At 44.0% G+C, this 14045-nt stretch overlaps 2 protein-coding genes across 5 annotated transcripts in view; one reads left to right on the forward strand and one right to left on the reverse strand.

Moving 5' to 3' along the window:
- Window positions 1-1747: 1747 nt before the first annotated feature.
- On the reverse strand, window positions 1748-12325 carry pi4k2a (phosphatidylinositol 4-kinase type 2 alpha). 2 transcript variants are annotated; one of them, XM_046838023.1, is made up of 9 exons: window positions 11700-12325; window positions 7586-7786; window positions 6200-6331; window positions 4604-4757; window positions 4388-4449; window positions 4184-4283; window positions 3546-3679; window positions 3202-3261; window positions 1748-2554 (listed from the first exon to the last, which is right to left on the reverse strand). In XM_046838023.1, the coding sequence occupies exons 1-9, from the start codon at window positions 12042-12044 to the stop codon at window positions 2393-2395; spliced, it is 1350 nt and encodes a 449-aa protein (XP_046693979.1). In that variant the 5' UTR covers window positions 12045-12325; the 3' UTR covers window positions 1748-2392. The 2 variants fall into 2 exon arrangements, with proteins under 2 accessions (XP_046693979.1, XP_046693978.1); XM_046838022.1 differs by having other exon boundaries at window positions 3202-3276.
- Window positions 12326-13674: 1349 nt separating this feature from the next.
- The window catches only part of cdc25d (cell division cycle 25 homolog d), a 7007-nt gene continuing 6636 nt past the window's right edge, over window positions 13675-14045 (forward strand). For all 3 annotated transcript variants that reach the window (XM_046838030.1, XM_046838034.1, XM_046838033.1), the window contains exon 1: window positions 13675-13766. In XM_046838030.1, the coding sequence (XP_046693986.1) occupies window positions 13717-13766 (50 nt within the window). In that variant the 5' untranslated portion in view covers window positions 13675-13716. The remainder of the gene's footprint in view (window positions 13767-14045) is intronic.

The following is a 14045-nucleotide window of genomic DNA, read 5'->3' on the forward strand; positions in this document are numbered from 1 at the left end:
TCATGGACCTCCGTTGAGTTCCACGTCATGGTCTTTTGTAGCATGTAGCAAGCAATATATATACGCTCCAAATGTTCAGGTGAACATGCATCCGAGAGCAATCACAAATCCTTCCACACCACGTCCCCAGAAACAGTGGCAAAAGTTTCGGGACACCCGACCTTTCCACTCATGTGAGGTTCTTCTCCAGAAGTTCAAGGCACAAAATTGTTTAGGATGTTTGATACATGAAATTTTTCCCTCACCTTGAATAAGGAGAACCCAAACCTTTGAGCTCCATGAAGATCTGAATGTGAATGCTGACTGCACCCCAGGCCACCTCACTTCCACACCTCCATCAGCACCTGACTTAAGAAACACCCTCGTGGCTGAATGATATCTCACACAAAATCTCCAGGGAACATCTTCTCAGAAGAGTGGAGCTCATTATAAGAGCGAATGGAGACTCCGTGTGGAAGGAGGTCTTCAAGGAGCACCAGGGAATCTTGTGCTTGGATGTCGCCAAACTTTTGACCGTGACGTGGTTGGTTCACTGAAGTTCTAAATGAAGTTTTAATGGAAGGGAATTTTGAATAGGAAATGTTGAATGTATTTTCTAGAATTTTCTGTATTTATTTCTGTGGGAGGTTAATGACAACTCCAAAAAAAGCTCATTTCATGTTTTTTTTTTTCTTCTTTCGCATTTCAAGTTTTAATTTGATCCTTTGACACCAGTGGATTCTGGGTAATTCCCATTATGGGTATTTTACTTCATTATTCCGGTACATTTGAGATCATTCTATATTTTTAAGCTTCTCACAGGGAACGTAGCAAAAACTACAGCACCATGGCAACACTAACAGGACAAAAACTACACACCAACACTAGGAGGCATAAAGCAGCGTCCGACTGAACTGTAGCTCCTGATCGGAGTCGTGTTAAGAGAGATGTTTATATCGGGATTTGATCCTCAGCATAGGTGTGATCTTGTTTAAGCCCCCGAGCGAGACGACCCTCTGATTTCTGTCTGCACTACATACAAACTTGTGTCTGCTGCGTCTGTGTCCAAATCTGACTTCATGAACATGATAATAAAATACTCAAAGCAAAACGAGTCCAGAAAACATTTCCTGCTTCTGGTTGATGAAGGGAGGGATAGAGACAGAGAGGGACAGATTGATAAAGAGTGAGGGACAGACAGAGAGAGATAGATTCATAAAGAGCAAAGGATGGAGACAGCGAGGGAAGGGTTGATAGAGTGAGGGATGGAGACAGAGAGGGAAGGGTTGATAAAAAGCGAGGGATAGAGAGATTCATAAAGAGCGAGGGATAGAGAGATTCATACAGAGCAAGGGATGAAGACAGAGGGAAGGGTTGATAGAGTGAGGGATGGAGACAGAGGAAGGTTGACAAAGTGAGGGATGGAGACAGAGAGAGGAAGGGTTGATAAAAAGCGAGGATGGAGACAGAGAGGAAGGGTTGATAGAGTGAGGATGAAGACAGAGGAATTGTTGATAAAGAGTGAGGATGGAGACAGAGAGGAAGGGTTGATAGAGTGAGGGATGGAGACAGAGGAAGGGTTGATAAAGAGCAAGGGATAGAGACACAAAGAGCGAGAGAGAGATGATAAGAAATGATCCACAAAAAAAAGAGAGAAAGTGATGGCTAAAATGTGTAAGAGAAATACAGACTGAAACATGAAGGGAAAAAGGCACAGCTAGAGGGAGAAAGATAGATGGATAAAGAGAGAGAGAGACAGAAGAGTGGATTTCCTGGTTCCTGTTATAGTTTATATTTTGTTGCTAAATTATATTACATACAGAACATGTGTATTATACAGACATGGCATTAGATACAGTCAGTTTCTCATACAGTGTTCATTATAACACACACACACACACACACACACACACACACACACACACACACACACACTCTCTCTCTCTCTCTCTCTCTCTCTCACACACACACAGGGAGTGTTCCAGTGTTTGTGCACATGCTCAGTCTGTGGCACGGTACAGACGTTATATAAAGTAAAATAAAGAGCAGGCGAAGCTGAATGATGCAGGTTTTTTGCCAAAAAATAAGGTAAAAAAAAAAAATTGTGGCGTTTGTCAGATGCACATGTTCAGGTCAAGTCGTTAGGGACATGCAGTTCGTCCTCCGCACAGCCAGGGGGCGCCATGTGTGTGTGTGAACAGTGTGGCAGGTCAGTGTACCTTCATTAAGGTAAATTTTCCTGTTTAAACAGCAGGAAATAAATTCTGGGAGGAAAAAGAAAAAAAGCCTTTCTTTCATCCCAGCATCGTGTCTCTCTCTCTCTCTCTCTCTCTCTCTCAGTTCCTTCCTAAAGGAAGAGTGGGATGTCTCGAGTGTTAGCCCCGCCCGTGCGTCCACCATCGGCACGTTCACATCACCACCACGTGAAAAACGGGCGTCTGCTCTGGAAACTCTGGGTGTAGGACTCGGTGTTGGCACGCTGCGGCGCCCGAGCCGTCTCCACGATCACGGGGGGCATCTGGACCAGCTGCAGGGGAGATTTACCGTCCTTCAGAGCCTGCATCAGGTTCAGGATCTAACAGAGAACCAGAGTGAAACCGTAAATGATCCAGAATTCTCCAGTAAACGCTTTGTGTAGTGCAGAAAAACAGAGAGACGTAGAGGCGGATAAATGTAGGCCGAGAAACAGAGAGAGAGAGAGAGAGAGAGAGAGAGATGGATAAAGAGACATATGGATACAGAACAAGTGCCAGAAATAGAGAGATCGATGGATAGATAAACAAAAGAGAGACAGAGCAAGAGAGAGAAAGTAAGAGGTAGAGATACAGAAGAGAAGAGAAAGCAAGAAAGGGGAAAAACAAACGAGGGATAGAGACACAGATGGATATAAAGTGAGTGATAAAGACAGTCAGAAACAGATAGATACAGAGTTAAAAAGAGAGATAGAGTGAGAGATAGAGTCACCAAGAGGAGAGAAAAAGAGAGATGAATAAAGGGTGAAGAGTAGAGAGAGAGAGAGAGAGAGAGATGGATAACATGAGGGACAGATGGATAAAGAATAAAGGATTGAGACAGAGAGAAAGAGATGGATAAAGTGTGAGTATGAATGAAAGAGACATGGAGAGAGAGAAAGAGAGAGAGACAGATTTATTATATATATATATATACACACACACAGAGTGAGAGAGAGAGATAGAGAGAGAGAGAGAGAGAGACACTGACCTGTCCTCTCATTACTGAGATCTGTTTGTGGAATTGGCCTCTGTCAAAACCTGGATCTTTCTGCAGCACAGTGTTCTCACACACACACACACACACACACACACACACACACACACACACACACACACACACGTTAATGCAGGATAAATCAATATCATGCTTTAAAGGACACTTTAGTTAGCAGGATGGCTTTTCTGGATTTTCTAGATTGGAGACGTGGTTCATGCTGACAGTCACGATGGCGGCAGACAGTCATGGATGTGAGGAACGTGTCGTAACTCGTGTATAAAATAAGAAAAGTCTCCTGCAGACGAGTGTTGGTGTGTTCAGATGTGGGATCTCACCTTGAAGAGCTCGTACAGGTCCTCCTCCAGGTCCTTGATAAAGTTGGGGTCGGCCATTTTGGGCAGGACGAGCTCTTTGATCTCCTGAGAGAACGGCACCTTCGCCTGAGCCAACCATGCCCAGTAGAACGGATCTGCAACACACACACACACACACACACACACACACACACACACACACACACACACACACACACACACACACACACACACACACACACACACACACACAGCTCAGTGATGCAGCACTGCAGGGGGAGGAGCTTCTGCTGCCACTCATTATACAACTATTCCTAACACAGTGTGTGATTAGACAGCATGTGATTGGACAGCTTGTGATTAAACAGCGTGTGATTAGACAGTGTGGGATTAGTCAGCGTGTGATTAGACAGTGTGTGATTAGTCAGCGTGTGATTAGACAGCATGATTGGTCAGCATGTGATTAGACAGTGTGTGATTAGACAGCGTGTGATTAGACAGCGTGTGATTAGACAGCGTGTGATTAGACAGCGTGTGATTAGTCAGCGTGTAATTAGTCAGCGTGTGATTGGTCAGCGTGTGATTGGTCAGCGTGTGATTGGTCAGCGTGTGATTGGTCAGTGAGGTGTCATGTATAAGGTAAATTCTGATTGGTTTACAGGCTCTCCAGGAGTCTGGGTGTTTAAGGGGAAACGCCAGGCCGTTATCAATGGCTGCTATTTTAATGATGGGGTCCTTCACCACCACCCAGTCACTGTCCTGCAGGGAGACACACACACACACACACACTTCAAATCTTAAAGCAACAACACAAATGGATTATTCGAAGGCGTCCACATAAAACAGGACGGATGGATCCTCACCCTGTTGCCTGATGTGTCCATGGGACAGTCGTACTTTATGAGCCAGTTATCGTTGCCCCGATCTGCAGGATTACAGAGCACACACACACACACACACACACACACACACACACACACACACACACACACACACACACATAGAAGATTCAGTTCAGTGTGTATTTAATTACACTAAATCATGGTTATCCCTTTAGCTTATACAGTCGCCGTAGTTACCAGTGTTCCTGATGATGTAATCCAGCACCACGAGCCTCTCGAACTGGAGCTGGAGCTGACGGTTGTTGTTTTCGGGTAACGGCTCTGTCTCAAACCTCCGCAGCCAGAAGTCTGCATCTTTATAACCGTCCACAAAGAGCTGGAAGGAGCCGACCTGGGGCGCAAAAACCACCGCCGTTAAACCTGTGAGGAAAGATTTTTCTCCAGGCCAACAGGGGGCGCTGGAATGAGCGAGAACCAAACCCGAACCCTCTCCGGTCACATTCAGAGCTTTATCCTGTAGAGCTGCATGCTGGGATCACACACACAATTATTGAAAACCTTAGCAGATATTGGCTTACCAGTCTATCTTTATCTTTTTCTTTCTTTTCATACACCCCCCCCCTTTTTAACAATTTTACTCTCTCCATCTCCTTTTTTAATTCATTGTCTGTTACTTTTTCTATAAATCTTTCTTTCTACTCTCTGACATTCTTTTTTTTATCTGTCGGTCTGTCTTTTTTCCTCTCCATTTCTGTCTCTATATTTCTTTAAGTCTGTATTTTTCTGTCTTCTACTGCCTTCCTGTCTTTCAGTAGGTCTTTTTTCAACCTGTCTGTCTGTCTGTCTGTCTGTCGACCTCTCTTTCTTTCTGGAGGTCTGTCTTTTGACCTGTCTGTCTGTTTTTTGGCAGGTCTGAATGTCTTTCGACCTGTCTGTTTGTCAGGCATTTTGTCTGTCATTCTTTAGGTAGGTCTGTCTCTCAGTCTTTCGACCTGCCTGTCTTTCGACCTGCCTGTCTGTTGGTAGGTCTGTCTGTAGGTCTGTCTGTCTGTCTGTCTGTCTGTTGGTAGGTCTGTCTGTCTGTTGGTAGGTCTGTCTGTAGGTCTGTCTGTCTGTCTGTTGGTAGGTCTGTCTGTCTGTTGGTAGGTCTGTCTGTCTGTCGGTAGGTCTGTCTGTCTGTCGGTAGGTCTGTCTGTCTGTCTGTCTGTTGGTAGGTCTGTCTGTCTGTCTGTTGGTAGGTCTGTCTTTCTGTCTGTTGGTAGGTCTGTCTTTCTGTCTGTTGGTAGGTCTGTCGGTAGGCCTGTCTTTCTGTCTGTCAGTAGGTCTGTCTGTAGGTCTGTTGGTAGGTCTGTCTTTTTGTCTGTTGGTAGGTCTGTCTGTAGGTCTGTCTTTCTCTCTGTTGGTAGGTCTGTCGGTAGGCCTGTCAGTGGGTCTGTCGGCAGGTAGGTCTGTCTGTAGGTCTGTTGGTAGGTAGGTCTGTCAGTCTATCGGACAGTCTCAGACCGACATCAGCGTTTTGTGTAGTGTAAAATGTGTGTGTTTTTCCTCCTCCGTTCCTACAGGCAGTATGTTTACTTTACCTTTCACTCTAAAAGAATTCTGCTTTGTTGTATGTAAAATGTGATCACATTCTACACAGTGTACAGGAGGAGTCCTGCTCAGGACATCGTCACGTGTTCACACACGTGCAAACCGGCCCTAGACCCCAGGAGCAGGTCAGCAACTAGACTGGGACATGATGGTAAAATTATCCTGACTCAGCACTTTCATAGAGGCTGTGTGTGTGTGTGTGTGTGTGTTTGTGCGCGTGCATCAGTAAATGGGTGTATATACCTTAGGCGGCAGGCCGATTCTGTGGAAGCGCTGTCCCACTTTTGGCACTTTCTCCAGAGCGAGACGTTTTCCTCGAGACTTCACTCTGTCTATGGCACTGTAGTTAAAAGTCTCACTTGCCAAATACACCACCTGGCCCACACACACACACACACACACACACACACACACACACACACCCGGATGTTAAGTAGACAATCAGAAGGCTAAATATACACTGCCTCATTTTTCCTAGAGATCATGTCATTTGCCCAAGGGTGCACAAACTTTTCCATCAAGAGTGTGTGTGTGTGTGTGTGTGTGTGTGTGTGTGTGTGTGTGTGAGATGTCTAAAGAACCGTTATTAAAATGTAATAGTAGTGTCCGTGAGCGTGTTCTGTACACCTGTATATTTGCTGATGTCGTGTGTGTGTGTGTGTGTGTGTGTGTGTGTGAGAGAGACAGAATTTAGACCGATGCTATCAACAGGAAGTGAAAAAGCTAACTGCAAAGAAAAACCACTTAAACCATCCGCCTACAGGGTCTAGTTCCATTTATTTTGCTCTGGTTTCACAAGAGCATGTTCACGCGCTCACACTCGGCCGGTTTGCGTGTGTATGAGTAAAATCGGACTCCTACACGAATCGTGCGTATCGAGATGCACCGAGAACACGGTTACAATCAGCGTTTCCTCAGGAACATATTAAGTGACGGACCACAAGTTTGTTTAGTCTCCGCCTCGCCGCACTGGTTTTCTTTATTAATTTTTTTATTATTACACTTGAAAACATACACAACAATGGCAGGGGTATAAAATCTGCTTTACCCAAATGAGGTGTAACAAATTAAACTATTATTTTTTTATTATATTTAATATTTGTAATTGGTACCAATTTAATCAATTACCGAATTTAATTAATATAAACAAAAGCTGTATTGCATTATTTGACATTCTTTTTATGAAATATTATACATTGTTTAACTGAGCAGGCAATTTATTTTAAATTGCTTTAAAAATAGAAACTGTCAATCTTAAATGTTAATAATAACAACAAGCAATTTTATGCATATAATATATATATATAGAGAGAGAGAGAGAGAGAGAGAGAGAGAGGTGTGTGTGTGTGTGTGTGTGTGTAAAGATTCCTTGAGTAACTCAAATAATTTTTCGAATTATTTGCCTCGATGCTTCTTTAAACCATTGAACTCCACACAGAGAATTGTGTTTCCCCACGGACCGGTATTACTGACGCGCCGCCCGCTAGACTCTGGATCGCTCTTTACAGGTTTAAATAAAAAAAAAAAAAAACTCTAGAACCCTTGAAAACTGCCTACCATATGTGTGTGTGTGTGTGTGTGTGTGTGTGTGTGTGTGTGTGTGTGTGTGTGTGTGTGTGTGTCCCAGACCTTGGTCCTTGGCACAATGTTGAGCTCGAGTTTCTGGTCCACCAGGCTGGCTCCAGCCTCAGACAGGTAGCCCTGGTTGAGGACGAGGCAGTCTCGCCCGAAGCAGCAGGGGCAGCACAGCTTCTGCAGCCACTTGGTCCACTTGGGGTTCAGCTGACCGTACGGCTCCTCGTTCTTCGGCTTGAACACTCCGATGATCTTCTGCAACACAAACACACACACACACACTTTATATATCGATAACATACGGCAGGGCCGGCTCTAGAAAATGATCTATGGGGTGGCGACACTGAAACAACCCTCCTTGCATTGTTGTTGTGGAATGAAGACATGATCTACATATTCGGGGTCTACACTGTAAATATTGGTCTATTAAAATGTCATGGTGTGACGGACTTCATCTGAGCCTGATATCTGGACTGGAAAGACGTAAAGGAAACGAGATTGTAGGTTATATTTTACTGTTTAAATGTGGGCTACGTTTAATTTATGAAGCATGACATACAGTACAGATTATACACATATACAAAGCATCAATCCGAACGCTTTTTCTGTCACGTGATGTCAAACGTTTGGAAAATCCCCAAGACACAAGCTTCTGAACGACATAGTTTTGAAAGGAGTTTCGCATGAAGCTGATACCATCCTAATAAACTGTATTATATTATATACTTGTACGTGTACGTTTATAAAAATGATTCGATTCGTTTAAAGAATCGGTTCATAAGAGTCGTTAGTTCGGACTATGCTTTGAAGAAAGACAAGATTTCTTGCCGTTATTTATTGTGTTTTTTCCACGGCATCACACTAAACTGATTACATGTATATTTTATACACGAGGATCCCAGTTCAAATCGGGCTCACACCAAACAGTCACTCTTGGGCCCCTGAGGAAGGCCCTTAACCCCATAGCTGAACCAACGTGTAGGTGAGGAGGGGGTGCATATACTTTTGGTCAGTTCTTCGCAGTGTCTCTTACTTCAGGTTGGATTTTCATTATTTTACTTTCGCTTCTCTTCTGTTACACAACAGATCTGTTTTACTGTTTATCAGTATAAGTGTCTGAGTGGCAGTCACGGTGGGCGAGGCTAATTATAATGAATACTGTAGGAATAACAACAATTGTTACGTGATACGGAGCGGGTTATTGTGAAAATATGGAAAAGACGATATGAATATTGCAAAAGGCTTCAGAAGAGTGAAAACTCCAGATAATTACAACACAGTGGTGTGGGATTAGTCACAGATCACATGATACACCCATTTCTCATAAAGCACACGCTTTTCCTCCCATATTAGGATCGGGGAGGGCTGAGAGAGAGAGAGAGAGAGAGAGAGAGAGAGAGAGAGAGAGAGATTAATAAAGAGGGTCAGACAGAATCAGACAATGAAAGACAGACAGAATCAGACAATGAAAGACAGAATCAGACAATAAAAGACAGAATCAGACAATGAAAGACAGAATCAGACAATAAAAGACAGACAGACAATAGAAGACAAAATCAGACAATAGAAGACAGACAGAATCAGACAATAGAAGACAGACAGAATCTGGGGGGCTGATTTGAGAGAGAGAGAGAGAGAGAGAGAGAGAGAGAGAGAGAGAGAGATTAATAAAGAGGGTCAGACAGATGGAAAACTATAAAGAGAAAAGATAATCAATGACACAGACAGAGAGACAGAGACAGACAATGAAAGACAGACAGACAATAAAAGACAGAGAGAATCAGACAATAGAAGACAGAGAATCAGACAATAGAAGACAGACAGAATTAGACAATGAAAGACAGACAGACAATAAAAGACAGCGAGAATCAGACAATAAAAGACAGACAGAATCAGACAATAGAAGACAGACAGAATCAGACAATAGTAGACAGACAGAATCAGACAATAGACAGACAGAATCAGACAATAGAAGACAGACAGAATCAGACAACGATGCGTGTGAGCCAACGAGAGCATGTGACTTTGATCCGATTTCGGCCGCTTGCTGAGCGAGCACGGAGAAAAAACATCTGATTCATGAGAATGAATGAGATTAGCAGTGACCAGTGTACTTTGAATCCCCACACACACACACACACACACACACATGAGGAAACACACACAACTGATAAGGAAACACAGAAGGGATTGTCGTACTCTGCCTTACACTCTGACACACACACACACACACACACACACACACACACACACACACACACACACACACAATTCCATTCCTTGGTTATCTGAAGCATCAAAACTCTAATTAGTCTTGAATCAGGAGAACTCGAAACCTAAAGCACATTTGTGGATCAGTCCTGCAGAGATCTACAGCTGAACAACATGAACTCAAAAGGCTCAAGACCTTCAGTGCAAGTTCCTGAACCACAAACAATGGTGGAGATTTCCGGAATCTCCATTCGCGTTACATCTAGAAGTGATCAGATCAATTCCAGTGAGGTCCAGAACCTTCATCATACAAGCATTAGAACAGAGCAAACTAAATTCTACCAAGATCCAGACCTCCAAAAAAAAAAAACACCATACAAAATCTAGCAGTGGATAAAAGGAATTTTCCAGAATCGTTCTGAAACTTTAAAAAAAAACAGAGCGAAATAGTTCTGGCAAGTTCCATCAATCCATAAGCTTTTCCAATCGAGGAGCTCCAGAACCTCCAAAAAGTTCTGCGTTATAGAAATGAAACAAAATCCCCCAACTGTCTGTTTGTTTTACGCAATCTATATCTCTAGATCTCAATAAACGGGCGGATTCTAGACCTTTACTGGAGTTGCAGCAGCTTTAACAAACATGCACTAAACAAACTCAAACAAATGAATTCTGGAATGTTCCCGGAACCTACATCTCATGAGTTCTGAAGAGTTCCAGAACTTTTATAATACAACTTAAACTGAAGAACTAAATGATTCCCGAGATCTCTAGAATCTCAGGGCAGAAGTTTCTGAAGAGTTCCAGAACATTTGTTGGGGACTGCAGAGGAGAACTGAGGAGAGTTCCTGAAGCTGTGTGGATCTAGATTGAAAGAAAAAGTGAAAAGATTGGGATATGCAAACGCTTATCAGGAAATGGCTTTGGGTCTTTCTTCATTTGTTTGTCTGCTTGGTGAAGTTCAAAGTTTACACAGCATCAAATAAAACAACTCCGGGGCAGAGCCTCCTCACGTGCCTCCGGTTAACATTCCTCTGCCACACGTCTGACGGACGTCTCCGCTGCTGGATTTAAATCTCTGTTCTCCAAAGAGAGAAAGAGAACTGGGCCACACCAGACTTCCTTTCAGAGTGAAAAGTGCAGACCACCCAGGAACACCTCCGTGTCCCTCATTAGTCAATACAGAACATGTGACAGCGAGGCGGTCCCTCACAGCTACGTTTCTGCGATAACGGGAACAGCAAACCACAGCAATAAATCACAAAACTTGAGCTGATAATAAACATGCTCTGGACATGTTGTTGCATCATTAAACTGAAGAACCAATCAGGCTCCAGTATGCAAATGAAACCCACAAAACACCATTACATGCAAAAACCAAACATCTTCCACGTCCAAAATAATCTGCAAGAATGAAAGTACCAGAGCAAGGTCGAGGGTCACAGAGACGTCCTCTAAGCTAACCAGGACATCCTCGAGGTTCACAGGAACATCCTTGAGGCTCAGGGGGACCATCACTGGGATGTCCCCTAGGTTCAAAGGGACATCTTAAACATTCAAAGGAACCTCCTTGAGGTTGGAGTTAAATGATAAGCTCCACCCACAAAATCTACCTGGGGTTAAGTTGTAAAATATTTGGACGTGTGAAGATGTTCACCTGGACGATAAAGATCTTTAGATTTGAGGCAATACTTCCAGAATGCCCTACAGCAGGTTGGAAATGTGTGATGTATTTGCAGATTTCCCACACAGCAGGGAAAAACTACACACGAGTGACGTCACTCAGAAGGCCCTGCGTGACGTCACTCGTGCGGCGTTTTTTCCTGCTGCTGCGTACTACCAGGGTGATGCAGCAGCCCCAAAGATCAGGAAAAAGAAAAGCTCACCCGGAAGTAATTGTATTTAAGCGTTGTTGCTGAGTGTGTGTGTGTTTTCCTCTTTCTAAATCAGATGTTCTCACCCCTTGTGAGTCTTTGACGAAGTAGCTTCCGCTGGATCCCTGGTAGATCCGCTCGGGGTAGATCCCCTCCTCGATGGCTCTCTCCGCCTTGCGGATGATCTCCCTGAACTCGGGATCCTCCGGGAACTCGTTCCGGTGCGGGTCCCGCGGAGATCCGCCCCGGTCCCGGTCTCGCTCCAGCAGCGGCTGCCTCTCCCGGCTGCGTCCAGGACTCCCCGCCGGGACGCGTATCACCGTGCCCGGCGCGCCGCCAAATCCGCCCCGGGGACTCGCCGGCTCGGTGGGAAACGCTCCGAAGTCGGCGGAGTCGCGCAGTGGGGACACGAGTGGACTCGTCTCGTCCATGGCTCCGGAGACAGAGGGGGAAAAAAGACCAAACAAAACCGAGTCCCGTCAACGTTCTGCAACGGAACCAAGTGCAGCTGAAAGCGCCTCAAACTAAACAAGTCTCCTGACCTGCTGCTTCCGGGTGGAGGCGGGGCCTGCAGGGCGAGCGACACGTGTCCTGACCAATCAGATCGCGAGGACCAACTTCTGCTTCAGGAATTGCGTCCCCATTGGTCCGAGAAGTCACTGCCTACTTCTAAGCACGTGACAAAACACAACAGCATAATCACCGTCATCAAAAAAAAAAAAAAAAAAGTGTTGACTTCATTTTTCGTTCTTTTGACACATTTTATCAACATAATTGATACAAATACAATCAATATTTTTTATATTTATCCTTTTTCATATTTTATAATATCAAATAATAAAAAGAAATATATATTACTACATCTCTCTCTCTCTCTCTCTCTCTCTCTCACACACACACACACACACACACACACTGTGTGTGTGTTTGTATTTGTGTTTGTGTGTGTTTGTGTTTGTGTTTATGTGTGCGTGTGTGTGTGTGTGTGTGTGTGTGTTTGTGTTTGTGTGTGTTTGTGTTTGTGTTTATGTGTGTGTGTGTGTGTGTGTGTGTGTGTGTGTGTGTGTGTGTGTGTGTGTGTGTGTGTGTGTGTGTGTGTGTGCATATGTTTAAATTTATATATATATTAATTTTAAAAGTTCATGCGGTTCGACTTCACAGATGATTGTGTGATTTTGTGTGATTTTGTGTGATTTTGTGTGATTTTGTGTGATTACCCGTTTCCATTTACACAATCCCCGGAAACACACTAATGATGTTGCTCAATCTGCATCTGCATCACTTTAAGGTCATCTGACATGAAGCATGACATCATGGTATAGTAGATATATTTCCAGTCTTCTATGGAAGCTTTTGTTCACCCCTGGTGTATTGACCTAAAGACCCACGTAAAAAAATCTAGAGTAGACAAAACCATGACTAAGATGATAACTCACAGGTCCAGAACCTCCATCCTCAGTCCAGGTTCCAGTCTGTGTGAGAGTTACACGTGTGCTTCCTGCACCTATATGAGGTTCCTTTGGATTCTTTTCACCTCCAGAGAACATGCAGGTGATGTTCGGTGTAAATGTTGCATGAGTAGATGGTTATAGGTTTTAATCCCTTTTCCCATCCCAATGATCCCATCACCTTCTGATCAGTAATCCAAAGTTTGGAGCTGTAAACATGGAATCGCCACGGCTCTCACCTCTGACCTGTGGGAGACAATATACAATTAATGTGTGTGTGTGTGTGTGTGTGTGTGTGTGTGTGTGTGTGTGTGTGTCTATATATGTGTGTGTCACATGACCAAGGGTGCACTAACTTTTGCATATAGAGGGTCAGCATCATAAATCATAATTGATCATAAGTAAAATACATCTTCATGAAATATGACACTCCTGTGTGTGTGTGTGTGTGTGTGTGTGTATGCGCATGTGTGTGTGTGTGTGTGTGTGTGTGTGTGTGTGTGTGTGTGTATAGAGGGATTTAACTCCCCTTAGTAACAGCTGTTGTTACAACAAGCCCCGTGTGACGCTGTGAGCAGCTGAGTGCGTCGCTCCCATGGCATCACACACACACACACACACACACACACACACACACACACACACACACACTCATATGGTCAGAGGGAGGGTTACAGACTCACAACACAGATCAGCTGTTCTCAGGTAAGAGACTCGCTTCATTCCTGTGTGTGTTATATTATATAATATTTCTTCACACACACACACACACACACACACACACACACACACACACACACGCTACAGGTGTGTGCAAAGGGTTTTTGAATTTGGTCTTTATTGCCAAAAGTTTGTGGACATCTGACCATAAGATTTCTATGTGCTCCTTGATGAGCTTCCTGCTCCAGCTGTAGTCTCCATTTCTTCCTATAATGAGCTTCACTCTTCTGGGAAGATGTTCCACTAGATTTTGTGGGGATTTTT

Source organism: Silurus meridionalis, chromosome 24, assembly GCF_014805685.1.
Source record: "Silurus meridionalis isolate SWU-2019-XX chromosome 24, ASM1480568v1, whole genome shotgun sequence".
Lineage (NCBI taxonomy): Eukaryota > Metazoa > Chordata > Actinopteri > Siluriformes > Siluridae > Silurus > Silurus meridionalis.

Bases quoted from the DNA above. Each gene is read 5' to 3' on its own strand.
- pi4k2a (XM_046838022.1), bottom strand. From the start codon at position 12,044: ATGGACGAGACGAGTCCACTCGTGTCCCCACTGCGCGACTCCGCCGAC. The intron at 6,332-7,585 runs GTCTGGGACACA...TGTGTGGGCCAG, and splicing joins ACATTGTGCCAAGGACCAAG to GTGGTGTATTTGGCAAGTGA. The intron at 4,450-4,603 runs GTAACTACGGCG...GTAATCCTGCAG, and splicing joins TTACATCATCAGGAACACTG to ATCGGGGCAACGATAACTGG.